This window comes from Geotrypetes seraphini, chromosome 1, assembly GCF_902459505.1.
Source record: "Geotrypetes seraphini chromosome 1, aGeoSer1.1, whole genome shotgun sequence".
NCBI lineage: Eukaryota > Metazoa > Chordata > Amphibia > Gymnophiona > Dermophiidae > Geotrypetes > Geotrypetes seraphini.
The window spans coordinates 336,167,543-336,188,828 of NC_047084.1; the positions used below are offsets into that span (position 1 = coordinate 336,167,543).

The 21,286-nt window shown below is 43.1% G+C and overlaps 1 protein-coding gene across 11 annotated transcripts in view; it reads right to left on the reverse strand.

The window, feature by feature from the left end:
* HERC3 (HECT and RLD domain containing E3 ubiquitin protein ligase 3) overlaps positions 1–21,286 on the reverse strand; it is a 134,168-nt gene that overhangs the window by 76,995 nt on the left and 35,887 nt on the right. For all 11 annotated transcript variants that reach the window (XM_033959192.1, XM_033959183.1, XM_033959200.1 and 8 more), the window contains exons 4-7: positions 19,485–19,561; positions 9,603–9,824; positions 6,743–6,834; positions 3,413–3,543 (exon numbers count right to left, since the gene is read on the reverse strand). In XM_033959192.1, coding sequence (XP_033815083.1) covers positions 3,413–3,543; positions 6,743–6,834; positions 9,603–9,824; positions 19,485–19,561 — 522 coding nt within the window. The remainder of the gene's footprint in view (positions 1–3,412; positions 3,544–6,742; positions 6,835–9,602; positions 9,825–19,484; positions 19,562–21,286) is intronic.

Consider the following 21,286-nt stretch of genomic DNA (forward strand, 5'->3'; position numbering starts at 1 on the left):
CAATTTCCAGCGGGACTGTAAATGAGAGGCCCAAAGATTTAGGCAGAAAGTCTTGTCAGGAAGGCGATGATATCAGAGCCCTCTGATGCCTCCTGTATGCCTATGATCCATATGTTACTCCGCTTGCTGCGGTTTGAGAGATCCTCCATGATAAGCTTATCATGTTTTTCCAACATGGAACATTTGTTGTACAGCGCAGCGGTTTGCTCTTCAAAGGCATCAAGACGTTGCATCAACAAGGATGCTGCCAGAAGGATGCTGGGCTGTATAAAGAGAGGCGTAGTCAGTAGAAGGAAGAAGGTGTTGATGCCCCTGTACAGGTCATTGGTGAGGCCCCACTTGGAGTATTGTGTTCAGTTTTGGAGACCGTATCTGGCGAAAGACGTAAGAAGACTTGAGGCGGTCCAGAGGAGGGCGACGAAAATGATAGGAGGCTTGCGCCAGAAGACGTATGAGGAGAGACTGGAAGCCCTGAATATGTATACCCTAGAGGATAGGAGAGACAGGGGAGATATGATTCAGACGTTCAAATACTTGAAGGGTATTAACGTAGAACAAAATATTTTCCAGAGAAAGGAAAATGGTAAAACCAGAGGACATAATTTGAGGTTGAGGGGTGCTAGATTCAGGGGCAATGTTAGGAAATTCTACTTTACGGAGAGGGTAGTGGATGCCTGGAATGCGCCCCCGAGAGAGGTGGTGGAGAGTAAAATTGTGACTGAGTTCAAAGAAGCGTGGGATGAACACAGAAGATTTAGAATCAGAAAATAATATTTAATATTGAACTAGGCCAGTTACTGGGCAGACTTGCATGGTCTGTGTCTGTATATGGCCGTTTGGTGAAGGATGGGCAGGGGAGGGCTTCAATGGCTGGGAGGGTGTAGATGGGCTGGAGTAAGTCTTAACAGAGATTTTGGCAGTTGGAACCCAAGCACAGTACCGGGTAAAGCTTTGGATTCTTGCCCAGAAATAGCTAAGAAGAAAAATTAAAAAAAATAAAATAAAATAAAAAAATTAAATTTAATTAAATTTAAAAAAAAATTCTAAATTGAATCAGGTTGAGCAGACTGGATGGACCATTCGGGTCTTTATCTGCCGTCATCTACTATGTTACTATGTATTTAAAGCTTCAATTTCTACTCGCACTAGCTTAATTTCATCTACCTGCTTCTGCATAATGTGTTTAAAAAGACCGCATTTCTTTGATCAGTAATTCAATTTGCGAGTCCTGGTGCTTCATCGCCATTTTGTCAGGCGAGCTGGACTCAGTTTTAGACCTCTTACTGCTGGGTTGAGTCGCAATGGAATCTCCTTTTGCATTTTTCGGCAGCGACATGAAGGAATGATGTCCAAGCAGTGCCTGTTGTGGAGGAGCGCAATTTAGTTGAAATAAGCCACGGTAAACGTAGAAATTGGTGTCGGTGTGGAGGAGCTTCTACTCCATGCGTCTGATCTCTGTATCTAGCAGGCTCCACCCCCAGAGTCAGTATTTCTACTGTTCAAGCAAGATGGCAGAACCAATAGAAAGTCATCCCCAAGAACCCAGGAGAAGGAGAAGCAAAGCCACCAAGCATGTTCCTCTCCCCACCCCTGGAACTAAACTGGACACTGGCATCTGTGGGTACCACAACCCAATTTGTCATTTCCAGATCCATACAAGGCAACAAATTGTCTCTGTTCAACCACCAGTCCAGATTGTGCCTCATTGCCCTCAGAAGGTGGCAAGCCAGGTTGCTAGCAAGGCTTCCTGAAGCAGATGCATATGTGCTTGCCCCTTGCCCATATCTATGGTAATACCTCAATTGTGGCAGCCATCAAATCCAACCCCTGGAACATTTCCCAAGCAGTCTATCTGAGTTGCTTGACCAGGCTTTGGATCCAGGAATGAAGCTTCTGAATTCTCCTTTCCAGAAAGCAGGTTTTGTCTTTGAAGTATCCTGAGATTGAACTAGCATGCTCTTGGCTAAAATTCACTAACCATCCCAAGTGCTGCAACAGACTGACCACCTGTGCAGTGGCCTTCCTGCTCTCTCTTTGAATGATTTTGCTCAAACAACAGCCCAGGTAACGATACACAGCTTCTCATCTATCATCTTCTGGAGTCTGACAAATACTGGCTGGTTCATGACTGCAAAGGACCCTAACAGGCTGATGTCATAGATCAGTGGTTCTCGGTCCCCATCTGCAGGCAGGAGAGCTATACCCACTTGTCAGGACTGGCCTGAAGAACATAAGGAATATTTCTTATGCATATTCATTGGGGACAATCCAACATAGCTGATATGTTAGCTGGGTCTCTAGATATGGAGTGGAAAGAACAGGTCTTAGAAATACAGTTGCAAGGATTAGAAAAACATGTGCTATCTGCTGAATTATGTTACTATCACCTCTTGAGAAGCCCACTTGAACTGTTGTATAAGCCCTGAAATAGTGTGGAATTGCATAAGCAGGAGCATAGCTACCACTGAGTAAGCCCAGCAAAATGCACAAGGATAGCCAATGGTTAAGGGCTGCCTGCAGCTGAATCCTCCCTTCCGCACGTCCCTTGCATTCATCTACTTAGCCACCCGCCAGTGCCTCCACAGTTACAGCATTAGCACTAAAATCTACCTCTATGGCCAGTAGGACCTACCCACCACAGTGATGCAATTTCTTATGGCCAGACCCAGCAGAGGAAAGGTCTTGCGAGCCAGAAAATCAGCCTTTAGCACCGACTCTGTAGAAGACCCATTGGGAAAGTAAGTAGCTGAAAGCGGCAGAGGGGGGAGGGGGCACACAGCTGCACTTGTGCAGAGGGAGCCCACTCTCTCTGTCCTCCCGCTCAGAGCCCACCATGTCCCAGATACACTACTGAGTACAAGGGAGTTGAACTCACTGGATATAACAAGATGAGTGCTCTGAGTTAGCTTCCAAATTTTAACGTGAACTAATCTCATCCTCAACAAGCATTTGGCCGCATTATGAAACCTAATGTATCCCTCAATACTAATGCAACATTCTCCAAGAGCCATGTATGGGAGAATGGATTAAAGAATGATAGGGCAAATGTCACCCTTAATGTTGACTTTCAAAATGCTGAGAAGCATTCACTCTCTCTCATGTTTAAAAAAAACAAACAAACTCAAAACATGAAAGGTTAACAAATAAATAAATAGTTTGTCTACTTTCCAGCGCATTCCATATGAATTACTTTTAACCAATAAGTTGCACAGCTACCTCTGATGCAAGGAATTGTATGCTGAAACACAGCTGTGTTGGGTCTCATTATAGATGTTACTGGATTTAATAAATTTGATTTTTTTTTTTAAACCTTTGTGATCATCACCTCGCTCTATTTTTTTTTCGCTGCTTCTTTCTTGCGAGGACAGTTGATCCTTTTTTATTGTTGCCTTTAAGGGAAAGAGTTACTCACCTGCCACAGGCAATTTGGGAGACTTCACTGCCCATCAGCTCCAGAACCCTTCTGGGATTAACCTCATCCTGGAATGAATTGTGGCCCAGCTGACCACAAGCACCAGCCCCAAAGGTGAAGACACCTCCGCTCTAGAAAACCCAAAGTGAGCTAGATCAGTGCTGTACACAGTGCAGACCTCTTTCTGCAAGAAAATTTCAGCTTCAATAGGAACCACATGAAGGAAGGATAACAAGGGATTTCTAAAATTTGATTTTTAACTCAAAAAACTAGAGAAGGCTTGTAGAGCGACATATTGGAATTAATTATTTTGTATTCAGGAACATTACATGTTCTGAAATATCAACAATTGCCTGTAGAAACTTGCCAGTTGAACTAAGTTCTGAGAAGCAGATATAACACTCCTCTTCCATCTAACAATGATCATTAAGTAATCAGTCACCCAATAGCAAAAGACAGTTCTAACACAGGAGATAGTTCTAACACAGGATTGTTAACTGGAGCCAATAAAGGCTAGAATAAAAGCATGCAAAAAACAGGAAAAAAAAGTATTCAGTTTTGTATAAAGTAATTAAAGTCATTGCCCAAATACAGAAGGGTGTGAAAATGGCATTACAGATAAAACGACTTGGGTAAGCCAGCTTCTCTTCATGCTTACAGAAAACAAATGATTTGTCCCCGTGTCATTCTCTAGTAGAAAGCTTGTTCTCCCAAAGCCCGATTCCCAAGAGAGATCCTAGAAGAGCAATTTTCACCCCCTGGAAACCAAATGCCAGCTCTGAACTAGTGTTATGATTTGGTTTGTGTGCTATTTCTGAGCACTGGAGGAAAGAGATTAGGTTTTTTACCTTGCTAATATCTTTTCTGGTAGATAGGTGTGTCATTCTCCACCATGCTTGCAAGCCATGCAGAAGGAATCCATTTCAGGTTTTCAACTCCTCCTCCTTCTACCAGAGGGCTCTGCTGCACCCTTCAGTTTGAACCAAAGCAGGTAATCCTATATAGGAATACATAAGGAGGAGAGGTATGGGGAGTTAACTGTATGAAGAAGAATCTGTTGTTATAACACATTGGGGGAATATTTGAGCTCCATAAATGCTTCTCTTTGGCATGGTTATTTTGATGTTTTGATTGTTCAATTGTTAAATGTTTAACTTATTTGTTATACTTTCAGACCTGTGTATCTCTGCCTTGATCCCCGATAGATCTCGGAGATGAGGCTCCTCCCGAGTACTGTCGAAAGCATCTGAATTATGAAAATTAGACCAGCCAGAATCTCTAGAAATAAGCGGCCTGCTGTCAGGCAGAGATTTTGGCAGGCGATCTGCCACACTGGTCATCAGATTGTCCAGACCCTTTCTGAATAACATCTGTCCCTTGAATGGAAGTCTGCTGAGAGTACTCTTTGAGGTGGAATTTCCTGCCCTCTGCCTGACCCAGAGCAATCTGCAGGCTGAAATCAAATAAGCCAATACTTTGCTCATGACTCTGATGTCAAAGAGCATCAGCCATATAAATCCACCCCCACTAACATAAGCTGGGGCAAAGGCTGATATTCTGACAAGGTGAGCCCAAGCATTCTGGTACAACAAGCACATGATGCAAAATAGGCTACTGCAGCTGCTTTGAACTCTAAGGCCAAAGCTTCGAACTGCCACCAGGATTTTGTAGACGTCAATCATATCACCCTTCAGTTACCTCTTTTCCAAGCAGAAGAGTCCTAACCTCTTTAGTCTTATCATACAAGAGGAGTTCCATCCCCTTTATCACCTTGGTTGCTACTCTTTGAATCTTTTCTAGTTCCACTATATCTTTTTTGAGATTAGGTGACCAGAATTGAATGCAATACTCAAGGTGAGGTCGCACTATGGGGCAATTCAGAAGCATTATAACATTCTTAGTTTTGTTAACCTTCACTTTTTTAAAAATTAGTCCTAGAATCTTGTTTGCTTTTTTGGCTGCCATCACTCATTGTGTGGAAGGTTTCAGTATATTGTCTACAATGACACCCAGATTTTATTTTTGGGAGCTGAATCCCAAGGTGGACCCTTGCATCTGGTAATGATGATTTGGGTTATTCTTCCCAATGTGCACCACTTTGTATTTGTCCACATTAAATTTCATCTGCCATTTGGATACCCAGTCCTCCAATTTCCTAAGGTCTGCCTGCAATTTTTCACATTATGCATGCATCTTAACAAACTTTGGAACAGTTTAGTGTCATCTGCAAAATTAATCACCCCACTTGTCATTCCTGAATGAAGAAGGTTCCAGAGAGCACCCCAGCTCGATGGGTGGTTTAAGGGTTTGGGGGAGGTAGGAGACCTGAACCCTACCTTCAGAAACTCTGAGAAATAAGTTTTACAGAGTTTTACAGTCCACTCCTGAAACTCTCATAGGAAATAATGGTGGTATATTTACAGTCTGAAGTGCCTGCCTGCCAGCTCTGTTACAATGCAGCTGAATGGAGGAAAATGATTTTCTGCCTCAGAAACTGCTCCAAATGACCAAACTTGAAGATCTTCGGACAGCCAGTTGGATGGACACTGACTAACCTCTACCCCCACGGAAACTCTCCACGCTACCTGAGACAGGGAAAAATAGCTTGTGCCCTGATATCCAGAGGGATATTTTACTCAGGATGCATACAGCTTGCGCTTAAACCTCTGACAGGGTTAGAGGGTATGCAAACTCCCAGGGGAATGTACCCCGAGTCTGAGAAGAGTGGCACAAGCAGGCTGGGTCCACAGATCCACCAAAGTTTCTCTGTGAAGCAGCAGTCCAGCTCCGCAGGACTGCGTCCTTTCGTCTGGCAGAGGACATCGCATGGGGTCTCACAGCATTGAAGCCATCGGAAAAAAAATGAACTTTAAGCGAAAAGAAAAAGATGCAGAGCAGAACAAAAGACTTCTGCACGGATTGCTTGCAGAAATTGAAAACTGTAGGGGGCTCTAAGTCTCTCTCTAAGGTAGGAGAAATACATACTCAAAAAAGTGTTTGGATTTCTGAAACTCCCAGATTGCGGTAAGGGATTGAAAACCTAGATGATGGAATCTGGAAGGGACGTAACAGAATCATTAACATCCATTTCAACACATTTTAAATACAATTCACAGGTATCTTTGGTGTGCACCTTAATAGCTGTGCTAGAGCCTTATAAACATTCTGTGTAATTAACACGAGCACTAGTCCAGTGCTAATTGCCTTTAAACAGTGGCATTAAGTTTTGAGCAACAACCGTTCAGTTGTTTAAAAGGGAAACCATCTGAAACATAAGGATGGGTATTTTATGAGAAGGTGGCAAGAGAGGCTAAGCTAGATTCCACTTACTTTAGTTAGGACGGCAGTGTGCTCTTCTCCACAGCTGATATATACAGCCTTCTGACTGCGCAAGTGTTTCACGTGGCATGGAGATGCTCTATCTACACAGAAACAAGCACAAGGCATTTAATCAAAGTTATCGGATAACAATAGATATCCCATACATGGTCTAGGACAGTGTCCTGCAAACTGTTTGGTGTGGCAGCCGGAAGGCTAAGGAAGTGTGCAGACGTCAACGCGATGTCACACACATGCGTGACATCATCACATCGAAGTCTGCGCATGCGCGGAGGTCATCCGGCCGCAACCCTGAACCTGTCACTTCACCAGTGGGAGATCCTGTAGGAGGGGAGATGCGGGGAGAGAAAGACAGTGCCAGATGACTGTCTACAGGATGTGCCTCTCGCTGCGAGAGGCACATCCTATAAGCAGTTAGCCGGCGCCTCTCCTCCTTGCCGGTATTGCATGGCACACCTGGAATATGCCATGGAACACAGTTGCGATACACTGGTCAAGAGATAGTGTATGTCCCTCTTTCTGGTTAGCAGCTGCCCAGGAATGCTATGTTGAGAAAGCATCAGAGCTATCAAGTTACCCAGTTCCAGGAAGGAGATTTAGGCCAGTGCTGGATTTCTAATATAGTCCAGTGGTTCTCAACCCTGTTCTGGAGGGCCACTAGGCCAATCGGGTTTTCAGGTTAGCCCTAATGAATATGCATGGAGCAGATTTGCATGCCTGTCACTTCCCTTATTGCAAATTTATCTCATGCATATTCATTAGGGCTAGCCTAAAAACCCGATTGGGCTGGTGATCCTCCAGGTCAGGGTTGGGAACCACTACAAGTCTATGCTTTACACCACCTTGGTTGAATTTTTTTCACAACTATGGTAAACAAATCATAGCAACATAGTAAATGATGGCAGTTATAGACCTGAACGGTCCATCCAGTCCGCCCATTAGTTCTTCTCATTAAAAATACATAATTAGTCTATGGCCCAGAAATATCAAAGAAGAGAAGTTTTAAGTCCACCTGATATTGTCCAAGGTTCCAACTGCTGAAGTTAACATCTAAGCTCACTCCAACCTATCCAACCATCCCGTTGTTTGCAAGATATCTACTGTAAAGTCTGGCCAGTAACGTCCTCATGTTCCAAGTTAGTGACGTTCCCATTGATGCCCAGCCCATTCATACACTTAATCAATAATAATAATTTATTATGATGGGATCTGCAGCACTGATTTTAATGGGTAAAATCAGGACTACAAAACCGACACAAGATCAAAAGCAAGACTGACCAAAAAAAAAAAAAAAAAGTCTCCCTCTGTGAATGGGGTAATTTGATCATGTTACAGAACAATAATAAGAACATAAGAATTGCCGCTGCTGGGTCAGACCCAGGGTCCATCGTGCCCAGCAGTTTGCTCACATGGCGGCCCTCTGGTCAAAGACTAGCGCCTTAACTGAGACTAGCCCTACCTGTGTACGTTCCAGTTCAGCAAGAACTTGTCTAACTTTGTCTTGAATCCCTGGAGGGTGTTCTCCCCTATGACAGACTCCGGAAGAGCGTTCCAGTTTTCTACCACTCCCTGTGTGAAGAAGAACTTCCTTATGTTCATACAGAATCTATCCCCTTTCTATTTTAGAGAGTGCCATCTCGTTCTCCTTACCTTGGAGAGGGTGAACAACCTGTCCTTATCTACCAAGTCTATTCCCTTCAGTACCTTAAATGTTGTTTCGATCATGTCCCCTCTCAATCTCCTCTATTCGAGGGAGAAGAGGCCCAGTTTCTCTAATCTTTCGCTGTACGGCAACTCCTCCAGTCCCTTAACCATCTTAGTCGCTCTTCTCTGGACCCTTTCAAGTAGTACCGTGTCCTTCTTCAAGTACAGCGACCAGTGCTGGACGCAGTACTCTAGGTGAGGGCGCACCTTAGCCCGGTACAACGGCATGATAACCTTCTCCGATCTGTTTGTGATCCCCTTCTTTATCATTCCTAGCATTCTATTCGCCCTTTTCACCACCGTCGCACATTCCGTGGATGTCGATCAGAACTCCCAAGTCTTGTTCCTGGGAGGTCTCTCCAAGTACTGCCCCGGACATCCTGTATTCGTGCATGAGATTTGTTACCTACATGCATCACTTTACACTTATCCACGTTGAACCTCATCTGCCATGTCGATGCCCATTCCTCGAGCTTGATTATGTCACGGTGCAGATCTTCGCAATCCCCCTGCATCTTCATTACTCTAAATAACTTTGTATCGTCCGCAAATTTAATCACCTCACTCATCGTACCAATGTCCAGATCGTTTATAAAGATGTTGAAGAGCACGGGTCCAAGCACCGAGCCCTGCGGCACCCTACTGGTGATGCTCTTCCAATCCGAGTATTGTCCATTTACCCCTACTCTCCGTTTCCTATGCTCCAGCCAGTTTTTAATCCACGTGAGTATTTCACCCTCGATTCCATGGCTCGTAATTTTCCGAAGTAGTCATTCATGCGGAACTTTGTCAAATGCCTTCTGAAAATCCAGATATACAATGTCGACTGGGTCGCTCTTATCTATCTGCCTGTTTTCTCCCTCAAAGAAGTGCAGCAAGTTCATCAAATAATGCAGAACTGTCTATATAATACATGCATACTGTATACAAATATATATTTTGAAATGAACATAATCCTCAATCCCCATGGTTTCTCAAAAGCATATATACAGATACAGAATACACATTCAACATTTTATGCCTCGATTTACAAACCTTGTAGATACCCATTTTATCCCTGCTCATGTCATTCAGCAGGGTGTAAAAATGCTACTTGGAGAAACAATACCTGCTTGCTAGTCTTCCTCGTGAAAATATATTTCCATACCTTCTTCATCGCCAAGTCCCAGCTGGCCTGCGTTATTCTGGCCCCATCCAAACACGGCTCCTGACAGAGACAGAGCAAAGCTGTGTGCCCCTCCTGCAGCAACCTGAGCCAGGGGGATCCCCTCCAGGGATGTCACATGCTGTGGGCTGGCCTGGGAGCCGAATCCTTTACCCAGGCCCAGCTGTCCATGCTTGTTCTGACCCCAGGAGAACAGCTGCCCATCTGTGGAAAACAAGAGGATGTCAACACTGGACAACCAGAAGGGGCATTAGAATATGAGTGAGGCAATCACTAGCTCGGCTAAACCTCAAGACATGCTTTTTCAGTTCAAATACAAAGGCTAGTGTGATTCAGGAGACTAACACCACATATTTGGCAGAAAAGCGATACCTGGATGATTTTATATAAACTGGTTTTTATCAGCAACACAAGACTAGAAAGAAAATGAACTTATGGCAGTTAGATCCAGGCAACACAGATAACTGGTATTCTCTTCTGAAAGCATATAGGGGTGGGTGGGGAGAAGTGGTTAAAGCTGCTGCCTCAGCATCCTGAGGTTGCGAGTTTGATCCCAGCCCGCTCCTTGTGACTCTGGACAAGTCTCTTAATTCACCATTGCCCCAGGTACTACAGTTAGATTGTGAGCCTGCCAGGACAGATAGGGGAAATACTGAGAGTACCCGATTTCTATCTAAGTATTGTAGGCCGCTTTAATCTCGTCATGAAAAGGCAGTTAATAAAGCCCTATAAATAAGTAATATTTGATATTCCTAGCATCCTTTTTTCATCTTTATTAGCCTATTATAAAAACATTGCAACCTGAATTCAAGAACGCATACTCCAAATTGTGCCCTTGATGCCCGTTCAACTAATAAAATGACAACTTTCCCTATCCTCTATGCTGTCCACCCTCTTATCCAACTTTATTTAACTTGGGCCCTGAATCAGTCCTCCTACTAGCCTTAATATATTTAGCCAACATCTCCCCTCAAACTCTCCACCCCTTACCCCTCTGAGAACAGAGCTAAAGAAAATATATCCACTTATTTACCCAATATATTTTTTTGACAAGCTTCTGAAGGTAGAACCTTCTTCAGTTCAGAAATGAAGGGAATAAAACCCAGTATACTGCTTTTCTGTGCTTTACAATCAAAGTAGTTTACATATCATATGGGTACTTATTTTGTAGCTGGGGCAATAGAGTGTTAAGTGACTTGCCCAGAGTCACAAAGAGCTGAATTGGGAATTGAACACAGGTCCTCAGGTCACTGCACAACCACTAGGCGACTCCTCCAATCCAAAACATAATATTGAAATGATATATGAAAAGCATTCCAATGACAGTCTTGAGGGGAAAGGAGGGGTGGAGGGAGAGTGGGAAACAGTACCCAGAAGGCGAGATTGTACTCTGAACACCAACCAAAATTTTGTGATCCTATAAAGAATAGTGGGAAACAAAGAGGTTAGGATTAGAGAATGACACGGGGACAAATTTGTCCCCATCCCCGCAGGAACTCAATTTTCCCATCCCATGAGTTTTGTCACCGTCACTGTCCCTGACCAATTTCTATAAGCGCTGCCTTAACTGCATAAATCTCAAACACTTATGATTTTTAAAGCGTTTGAGGCTTGTGCAGATGAGGACGGAATTTGCAGGAATGGGACAGGGACAGAAAAACTTGTGGGGATGGGGAAAAATCTATCCCTGTGTTATTCTCTAGTTAGAATCCCATGATAGAAAGCTGGAAATTTGGGCAAGAGAAAAAAAAAACCCAAACAAACCACCAGAACAGCAATATTCTGGGGAAGAGGGAGCCTATTCCGCAAATATGGGTTCCACTTTCCAGGGTAGAATTAGGTTGCGGTCATCAACATTTAAACTAGAAACTAGGAGAAGGCTGACAGTCCCTCAAAAGAGCATGGTTTGGAACAAGGTATCTTTAAAAGATAATTATCAAAACAGGGAAGATAGGGCATCCCAGTAGCGAGGTGGCAATAGACACCATAGTAGAGCAGACAGATTTTAAAGATTGCAAATTATTCATGTCAACTGGTAAGCAAGTTGTAAATGGGAATGGCAAACATTGTTTGAAATGTCTATATGCAAGATGCCAGAAACCTAAAGACACAAGATGGGAGAGTTAGATATAATAGATATCTCTGAGACCTGGTAGAAGTGAAGTTTTTTTGGGGGGGGGGGAGTTTAATTGTTTTACTTATAAAAGTTTTACTTAATTACAATACCATCATCTATATGGAATATCAGGGAAAATGAAGGAAAAAAGCTACAAAATCCATAATTGAAAAATATATCAATATTCATCCACAATTGAAATTGGATCCAAGACACAAAGAAAAAGGACCCCCCCCCCCAAATAAAATCTAAACAAGGGCTTACTAATCACTCAAATCTCCTCCACAACCTAGTCTAAACAGTGAACATATGAGTTGCTTGGGTTCAAAAAACTGAAATTGTTTATTTTCATAGGAAGTCAAATACAGGGAAATCGTAAAAGAAAAAATTTGAACTCAATGCTTGTACCCTGTCCCAGAGAGCCTTTAAAGCCCTACACTAAGCCTAAGTCTCGCTCTCTCCAGGTTCAGAAAAACTCTTATTTTAGATCCCAAAACCAATTCATCTAGGTATCTAAAGGGAAGTCTCAACATAGCGGTCATCTCAAAAGCAAAGGAGACCAGCATTGTCGCTGTGTGTGTAAACCTCTAAGGAAGATTCCAAAAAAGACATCTCATGTGGCTTGTTGCACAATGCCCTCATTAACTCAAGACCAAAATATATTGCACTCTGGTATAGGAGAAACAAGAGAAGATTTAAGAAAGTGCAGTAGTGTCAAATTATGTCTCCTTATCTTGTTCTCCAGGTGTTCCAAATGTCGATGTGTTTAGTTTTTATCCTTCAGAGACTTGTTCACAAACTTTCCAAAGTCTGAACTTTTAACTTCAATTAGAATTTTCTCTAGTTAAAAGCTAGCACAGAAGAATGCATGCCTTGTATTGCATCCCAAAGTGACTCCAACATCACAACCGTAGGTTTTTCAATTACCCAAATAGCAGAAACAAAAGCAGTTTGATTTGCCACTCTAGCAAGATTACCACAAGCTGCTTCCAGGATCCTTTGTCAAGAGTCTATGAGTAAAGGATCTTCCATTATTGTAGGAACCATCATGGTTACAGGCTGTTCCCCAGAATATCCAGCTGTCGCTACTATGTCTTGGGATACCGCTGTAATCTGAACTGCCTCATGACTCCTTCCAGATTGCAGAGGCACCATCCATTCTACAAGGCTCAATGACGGCCCTTCCAAACTGCTGCTCGACACTCCCACACTGGGCACAGCTAGTAGAGAAGAATTTGAGCCTGTAGGAGGCTGAATTTTTCCAACGTTGCCTGCCACAACACTGGGTAGATGTTGGAGCTGAAAGATTCTCCCGAACTTTACCCCTTCTCTTACCCATCGAAATGGGCAGAGAATCTCAGCTGAAGGTTCAACAGCGTTGGAGGACAGGAGTTTCAAACAGGTACATCCTCACTTTAAGTTGCCATCTTGAATCCTCCAGAAGATAACCAATGGGGCACTGTGATACCTGGATACAAGTTATATTACAGTGATAGGATGGATCAAATTGGTGGAGTTATAGCATAATATGTTAAAGAGGGCCTTAAATCAAATAGAGTTGAAAAATTATACAGTAGCAAACACACACCTTGGAATCAGGAAAGTGTATTTGATGGACCTTCAGTCTGTCCCAGTATGGCAATTCTTATGTTCTTATACAGATATCTATCCTAAATGAATATCTGGTGAATTGTGTGGAGAGACAGAAGATCAAGTATCAAGAAATGCAGTATGGCAGAAAGATTAAAATAATATTTCCCATCATTTCGGGCGACACAGGCTTGATGAAAAAGAATTTCTAAGTGCACCATGTAACTTCACTGCTAATGGAGCTACATTGGCAACCAGTAAAAAAATGAATCAAATTTAAAATATCCTGTTTAACATTTAAATCCCTACATGGTAATGTTCCAGATAACTTCTCCAGATTCACTGAACTATTAGGCAGATCTATAGCACATAGAAACTTGACAATATGATCTTATCTTTTCTTTCTCTGAAATGAATAAAATTCAAATCAATTACAGTGGAACCTTGGTTTGCAAGCATAATTCGTTCCAGAAGCATGTTCGTAAACCAAAGTGCTCGTATATCAAAATGAGTTTACCTATAGGAAGTAAGGGAAACTTGCTCGATTGATTCCTCCAACCCCGGAGGCCACCGGCACTGCTCGCTTCTACTCCACTACATCCCAAAAAGACCCCCCACCCCCGAGAATATGCATAGTCCCCCCGCCCCCTGCCCAAACCCTTACCCCGAACTGGCACCGGCATGCAGCACCAATCCCGGAGCTGGGGGAGGTCCTTTCTCCTGAGGCAGTCAACATGGCTATGGAGAGCATGGAGGCTTTCTTGGTTTTATCTCGAATGGATGTAGAAAAATCAAGTGCTCTATAAATTAATAAGTTACTCCTACTTCAGCATTATGTATAGCATATTCTAAGATAGATATATTTCCTAATTTCTTGTTTGTTTGAAATCTTGAATCCAAAAATGGAGGACTTGAGTCTTGTTAACTAAAAAATGTATTCTTCTGTTCTAAGATATCAAGGTGTAAAGTCTTCTATTTTGAAATATTAATGTCTTGTCTAACAACTTTCTGTACAAGTGTATACTTGATTTGTAATTTGAAAATAATTTAAAAAAGAAAAAAAAAAAAAAAAAAAGAAGGCATTCTACTGCATCCCTACCTGGACTGGTTGATTCGGGCAAAGTTGTTCCAGGAGAGCATTCGGGTCATGGCGTTTCTGCAGTCGCTGGGCTAGGTTGTCAACCTTTCAAGAGTCAGTTGGACCCTTCTTAGCACCTGGAGTACCTTAGGGTCCTGTTCCACACCTCCTTGGGGAAGGTCTTCCTTTCAGAGGCCCAGGTGAGCATGTTGCAGTCACAATTGCACATATTTTTGGCATCCCAGTGTCCTCGGGCACAGGATTTCCTCCAAGTCTTGGAGTTGATGGCAGCTTCCCTAGACATAGTGAGGTGGGCTCGTGCTCATATGCGTCCTCTTCAGTATGCTCTTCTTCGGAGGTGGTTGCCTCAGAGGCGCAGTCTGGATCTTCCTGTTCCTTCGAGGGGTGTGGCTCGCTGCTGTCTTTGTTGGTGGCTTCAGTTCCCCATCTACTTCATGGGGCGAGTCTGGCTCAGCCACAGTGGACTGTGCTTGTCACGGATGGCAGTCTCCTCGGTTGGGGAACTCAGTTCAGAGAACTTGGTCCACGCAGGAAGCATCCTGGTCAATCAATGTTCTGGGGGACCAGAGCCATCTGGCTGGCACTGTTTGTCTTCCGATCCTGCTTGACGGGCGAGTAAGTCAGAGTCCTTTCAGACAATGCCACAGTAGTGGCCTATGTGGATTAGAGAATGACACGGTGACAAAATTCATCACCGTTCCCGTGCCCGCGGATAACCGCGGGAAATAATCCCATGTCATTTTTTAGTATCTATTTCAACCTCAGTCCTTCTACACCAGCATTCTTCAACGCAAAGCTTGAGGATCAGTGGTTGTGGCCATTCATACTCTGATTCTTCCCTCTCTCCTTGAAGGATAATATGACGATGGTTTCCCGCGGTTATCCTTGGGGACGGGAACGGTGATTAATTTTGTCACCGTGTCATTCTCTAATGTGGATCATCAGGGGCGCACCAAAAGCACTCTGCTCAGACCATGAGCAGAGCCGCCTCTTGCACCACCAGAGTCTCATTTTCTGGACATCTCGGCTTCCCATATAGCAGGAGAGAGAATATTCAGGCAGACTTTCTAAGTCATCATGTGCTAGATCAAAGAGAGTGGTGCCTAAGTCATGTGGCTTTTCAGTTGATAGTGCAAGCTTAGAGTCAGCCCCTTATGGACCTGATGGCCACAAGTGTCAATGCCAAAACACCCCGCTTCTTCAGTCTTTGCAGAGAAAGTCTGGCCAAGGGTCTCCATGCTCTAGTCCAACCATGGCCAATGGATGGTCTGTTGTATGTGTTCCCTCTGTGTCCATTAGTGGGCAGAGTTCTCCTCCGTATTGTTCATCATCCAGGCCTTGTGATTCTGGTGGCCCTGGATTGGCCCAGGCATCTAGTGGCAGATCCTCTGTCTCTGCCGCTCTCACCCAAACTTCTGATTCAGGGTCTCATTCCAATGTTCGATCCGGGTCCCTTTTGTCTTACGGCTTGGCTCTTAAACGGGAGTGTCGAGGTAAGAAGGGGTATTCACATGAAGTCATTTCTGTGCGGGTTTGGCTTATCTTTGAGGAGTGGTGTGCTGCACATGGAGTGGCTTCTCTGCCTCACATCTTAAAGATCATGCAGGATGGCCTGGACTGGGGCCTGGCTTGGTCTTTTCTCCAGGTTCAGTTTGCGGCCTTGTCGGCCTTTTGTTGGTTGTTACGAGGTCAGCACCTGCCTGCCATTCCCAATGTCGTTCGCTTCTTGCTGGCAGCCAAGTTGCTCAGGCCTCCTGTTAGACTGTCTGTTCCACCTTAGGATCTTAATCTGGTCTTGTCTGTGCTGGTGCGCCCACCCTTCGAGCCTTTGGGGACCTGCAAATTGAAGGACCTTACTCTTAAAGCGATCTTTAATTACATCTGCTAGTGTTTGTGTTGCAGGTTCTCTCTTGCAGGGCTCCGTTCCTGGAATTTTCTATGGAGAAAGTGTTGCGGCCTGTTCCTTCTTTTCTGCCACAGGTAGTTTCTCCTTTTCCCGTCAATCAGTCAGTGGTCCTCCCGGTATTGGGTAGTCGGGAGAGATCTTCTGAGCAAAAAGAGTTGCGCAAGTTGGATGTCAGTCGGGTCCTTCGCTCTTTTGTGCGGGGGCCCCGGGAGATCAGGAATCAGATCATCTCTTTATCCTTCTAGCGGGTCCTTGTAAGGGGGATGGCGCTTCCAAGGCTACCATTGCACGCTGCATCAAGGAGACTGTTTCTTCCGCTTATCTTCTTCATAAAAAGCATGTTCCGGAATTTCTCAAGGCTCATTTCTCTCAGGGTCAAGCAGCTTCTTGGGCTGAGTCTTCTTTAGTGCCTCCAGGGAATATTTACAAGGCTGCAGTTTGGGATTCTGTGTTCCTTTGTCAGACACTACCGTGTGGACGTTCATGCACATCGGGACATGGTATTTGGTGAGCATGTTCTGTGTCGGCTCTTTGGGGGTACCACTCATGAAGCTGTATCGGTCTGGCAAGGTTGATAAAGAAGGAGAAATTAGGTTCTTACCTGCTATTTTTCTTTCTTTTAAACCTTCCAGACCGGTATAGCACCCCACCGTCTGTTGCCATGTTCCTGCACATGCATATTTTGCTTTTTCTATGGGTTCTAGTATTTTTCTAGGGCCGGGGAGATTAAAGAACAGCGGCTGTGGCTCGGCTGGTGTAGCTGGCAAGCTGTGGTAACATTTGGCTGCCGGGGGGGTCTCTTCTTTGCATTCCTATTTATTAGTTGTTACTTCTGTTCAGATCTTGTTCTCCGTTTATACGTTTTAGTTCTGCTTGGCTATTTGGCAGACTGAAGGAATATAGAGAGGGTCAGCTATTATATGCTATTCCAAAGTTTTGTCTCAGTCTCCACCTGCTGGTCATGATGAGATATATACCCATCAGTAAGCTGAAGCTGTACCAGTCTGGAAGGTTTAAAAGAGAGAAAATTATCAGGTAAGAACCTAATTTCTCCTTTATCATCAAAGAACTAATTGGACCTTTATCCTACACTACATACTATCCTTATAAAAAAGAAAATGCTGCTTATAATTTACTACCTATGTAGGCTATGTTAAAACCACAAGACTATCATGACTTTACACTGTACTTCTCTGTAGTAACAATTAGTGAGGATTTTGTGGGATAAGATAAGATACCATAACCTGGACAAGTTGCCTATACATAACTCCAGAAAGAAGTTCTTTAGCACAACTACTACAGTGAATGTTAGCAGTAAACCTGAGATATTGAAATCATAATTCATGTAATCCTGGTTTAGGAGTGAGGTTCGTTACCGTTATGGTCTGAACAAAAACTAACCCATTTGGAAAAATTTCCCCCCAATAGAAAGGTGTCACCCTGTGGGTAAGAATTTTCAGAACCTGGACGCTACGTTAATAACTAAGTGGTCAGAAGGCCAACTAACACATTCCAAGAACATAACCACTGAAGTGAAGATGAAAATATTTTGACACCCATCTGGCAGGACTTAAAGATCTGGGTTTCTCTCTCATAAAATTAGTTCCCTTTTCTGTGGGGAATTACAACAGCTTGATGCAAAGTAACTGCAAACTGGAAACACCAAGATGTGCCAAACTGTTGACCAGCAGAAAATCAGATTGGGCCACATTAGTACTGTAATATGGAGTGACTATCTGAAAGGAGAAAAGTATTGTGATTGCTTGTGAATCCACTTTTAAAGGAAATGATTACAAATAAATAGGAAATCAGCAAGGAATATAAGGTGAAGAAAGTAGAAGTAATAATACATCTTTGACACACTTAAAGGGCAGAATCATTTTCTTTGGATAAGATACGAGTACAGTGGTGCCTCACACAACGAACTTAATTCGTTCCAGGAGCAAGTTTGTTATGCGAAAAGTTCGTTATGTGAAACGCGTTAAGCGCAGTGACTAACGACTGCCTGCAGTGCCTGCGCGGAAGGATGCAATACATCGGCAGCGATCGTGGAAGCTCGGGCGACTTCGTTGTGTGAAACGAAGTTCATTGTATGAATCATGACATGAAGTTCGTTGTGTGCAGCGTTCGCTGTGCGAGGCGTTCTTTATGCGAGGCACCACTGTATAAGCAAAATATGGGGTCCTTTTACTATGGCGTGTTAGCTATTTTAGCGCATGCTAAACGCTAACATGTCCATTATAATGAAATACAAAAAGCATTCCAATGAGTATTGAGGGAAGGTAATCAGAAAATATAGTAGTCTCTCCTCACCCTACAACAAACTGAGCACCAAGCCCAAAATAAAATTTCAGATCTAGCAATGTGTGATAGTCTGTGGGAAAAGGTAATTAATGCCTCCAAAATGTTGAGGATGGCTGATTTTGAGTCATGAGCCCATAAGCAGACTGCAAAAATTATGTTTTACTTCTGTAACTTATTTTTTTCACACAAGGTTGAAGTTTGGACTGTTACATTACAAATTGTTTTAGCAGAATTCATTAAAATCTCATTTGTATTTTTTATTTCTGGTGATTTTAGTCATCTTACCCCCTCCCCACATTTAAGCCAAGAACCTTGTCACCTTATGACAGATCCACCACATATGCCAGTAAGTACCTTTCTTGGTGTATTCTTTCCAACACTTCCCTGAAGTTCCTAGGAAAAATTACCAGTATTTTGGATGTACTCTCTAAAAAAGCATGCCTATAGGCCCAGATCCTGCTCTTCAAGAATGTTTCTCCAGAAGGCTTCTGAAAATTATTTCCACTCCCTCAAATTTATAGTTAAATATTCTACTTTCTAGATATCCATAACATTTTGTGATAGCCTACTTACTTACTTAGGACCAACTCTGATCCACCCCCACCTCCCAGTTTTGACTTTATGGTATGTTTTTTTTAATGTTGTACAGATTTTACAATTGATATTTCTTTTTTTTCATATATTTTTTAATGGTCTGTTCTTTATGAATTCATTTATTTTTTTTTATCATTTTGATTTATGTATATCTTGTTAACCCGCCAAGATCTTTGGATAGTGTGGGTTATAAGTACTGTAAATAAATAGGTCCCATCAATAATTACACAGCTTATACTTAACACATTACCATACCCTTTGAAAGAGCCAAAGAGTGCCAACTACCACAGGAAACCTGGAGGACTCTCTGCCGATTCAGTTTCTTTATTAACCTAAAAGCAGAAAAATTATGTTATGAGTTTAGCGTAGGGGGGGGGAGGTTTGATTACTGCTTCCTCAAAACTCTGCCCTGAAAAACTATGATCCCACACATTTGCTTGTCACCAACTACAGAACGGTACAAAAGCCATCAGCACCTCCCTCTGCTAATCAAGTCTGCCTGTGCCAGAAACAGACATCCTTTCCCTACCACTGGGCTTCAGATGCATTATTTCTTTAAATGAGCCCAAATCCTGGAAAGGTCTTGGCAAACGGGAGGTCCACACCCTCCTACAAACAGCTGTATGCATGTGACTACCATGAAGCAGACTAATCCTACTCACAGCTCTACTGAAATGAATGGGAAGAATCCCGTTTAGTACCCACCCACAACCCAGCTAACCTATATTGGCTTAAGTAAAGCTTCTGGGAAATAGCACAGCTCTAGCTCCTGGACACACCATTAGGGTGATATCAGTATAGATTTGATGTATCCAGGCTGTTAACATATCACTTACATATTAGAGAAGCATTGCTGTTTTGAATATTAAAAGAAAAGTGGGGCCTCAGTCTGCCTCTGTGTTGAAAGAGAATCATACCTACTTGCAAACAGGTGTTTTCAGATTAAAGTTGCTTCACATGCCAAACATTGGGAAGGAGAAATTAGGTCCTTATCTAATTTTCTTTTTTAGTCCCTCCAGACCTTCACAGAAACAGATAGGTTTACGCTCCTCTGCCAGCAGTACAAGTGGGCTGTGCAGTCCCTATTACAATCAATCAGTCTTAACGAATAGCCAAGCAGAAAACCACTAGGCAGAAGACAACAACATCCCAACTTCCCACTTACATGGAGAATGCAAAGGAAAACCCTTTTGGATACTTATTAGAACAAAAACCTTTCAGAAACGCCCTAAAGTTCACCAGCTAAACTAGCCAAACCAAATGCCACTGCTCTTTTAGATTGTAAACAATTTTTATTGACAGAAAACAGGCGGAACCAAAGGAAAAAAGTTGTATACAAAAGACAGCAAACAGAGGCGGGATATCCGCTAGAACAGTACAAAAATCATGTGTCATTTATACCCACCCATAAACCCCAGACATCTCTTCCAAATCACCCCCCCACCCCCACCCTCCCGTTCACCCTACAAGCATGGAGAGGGATGCAGTCCCAAAAAGGGAACAAAAGATCACACATGCCACTGCACTTTTAAACTCTCCTACCAACCAAACAACCAACTCCTGCAAAAAAAACAAAACAAAAAAAAAAAACCAACCACACTGTTCACGAAAAATACCGAACAAAAAAAATGACAGGGCAGGGTCTGTGCCGGTCTGGAGAGACTAAAAGAAAATTAGCAGGCAAGGACCTAATTTTTTCTTCTTTAACGTCCCTCCAGACCAGCACAGAAATGGATGGGATGTACCAAACTAGTACCCATCATGGGTGGGATCTCTGAAGGGCTGCCATAAGAATACGCTCAAACACTGCATCCCAATGTGCTTGAACGTCAACATGGTAGTGTCAAACAAAGGACTGGAGAGAAGACCAAACTGCAGCTTTACAGATATCCACCGGAAGCACAAGAGAAGATTCAGCCAAGAAGCTACGAGGACAGACTTATAACACTAGGATTGTTCTCCCTTGAGAAAAGGAGACTGCGTGGGGATATGATCGAGACCTTCAAAATACTGAAAGGAATCGACAAAATAGAGCAGAGAAGATTATTTACATTGTC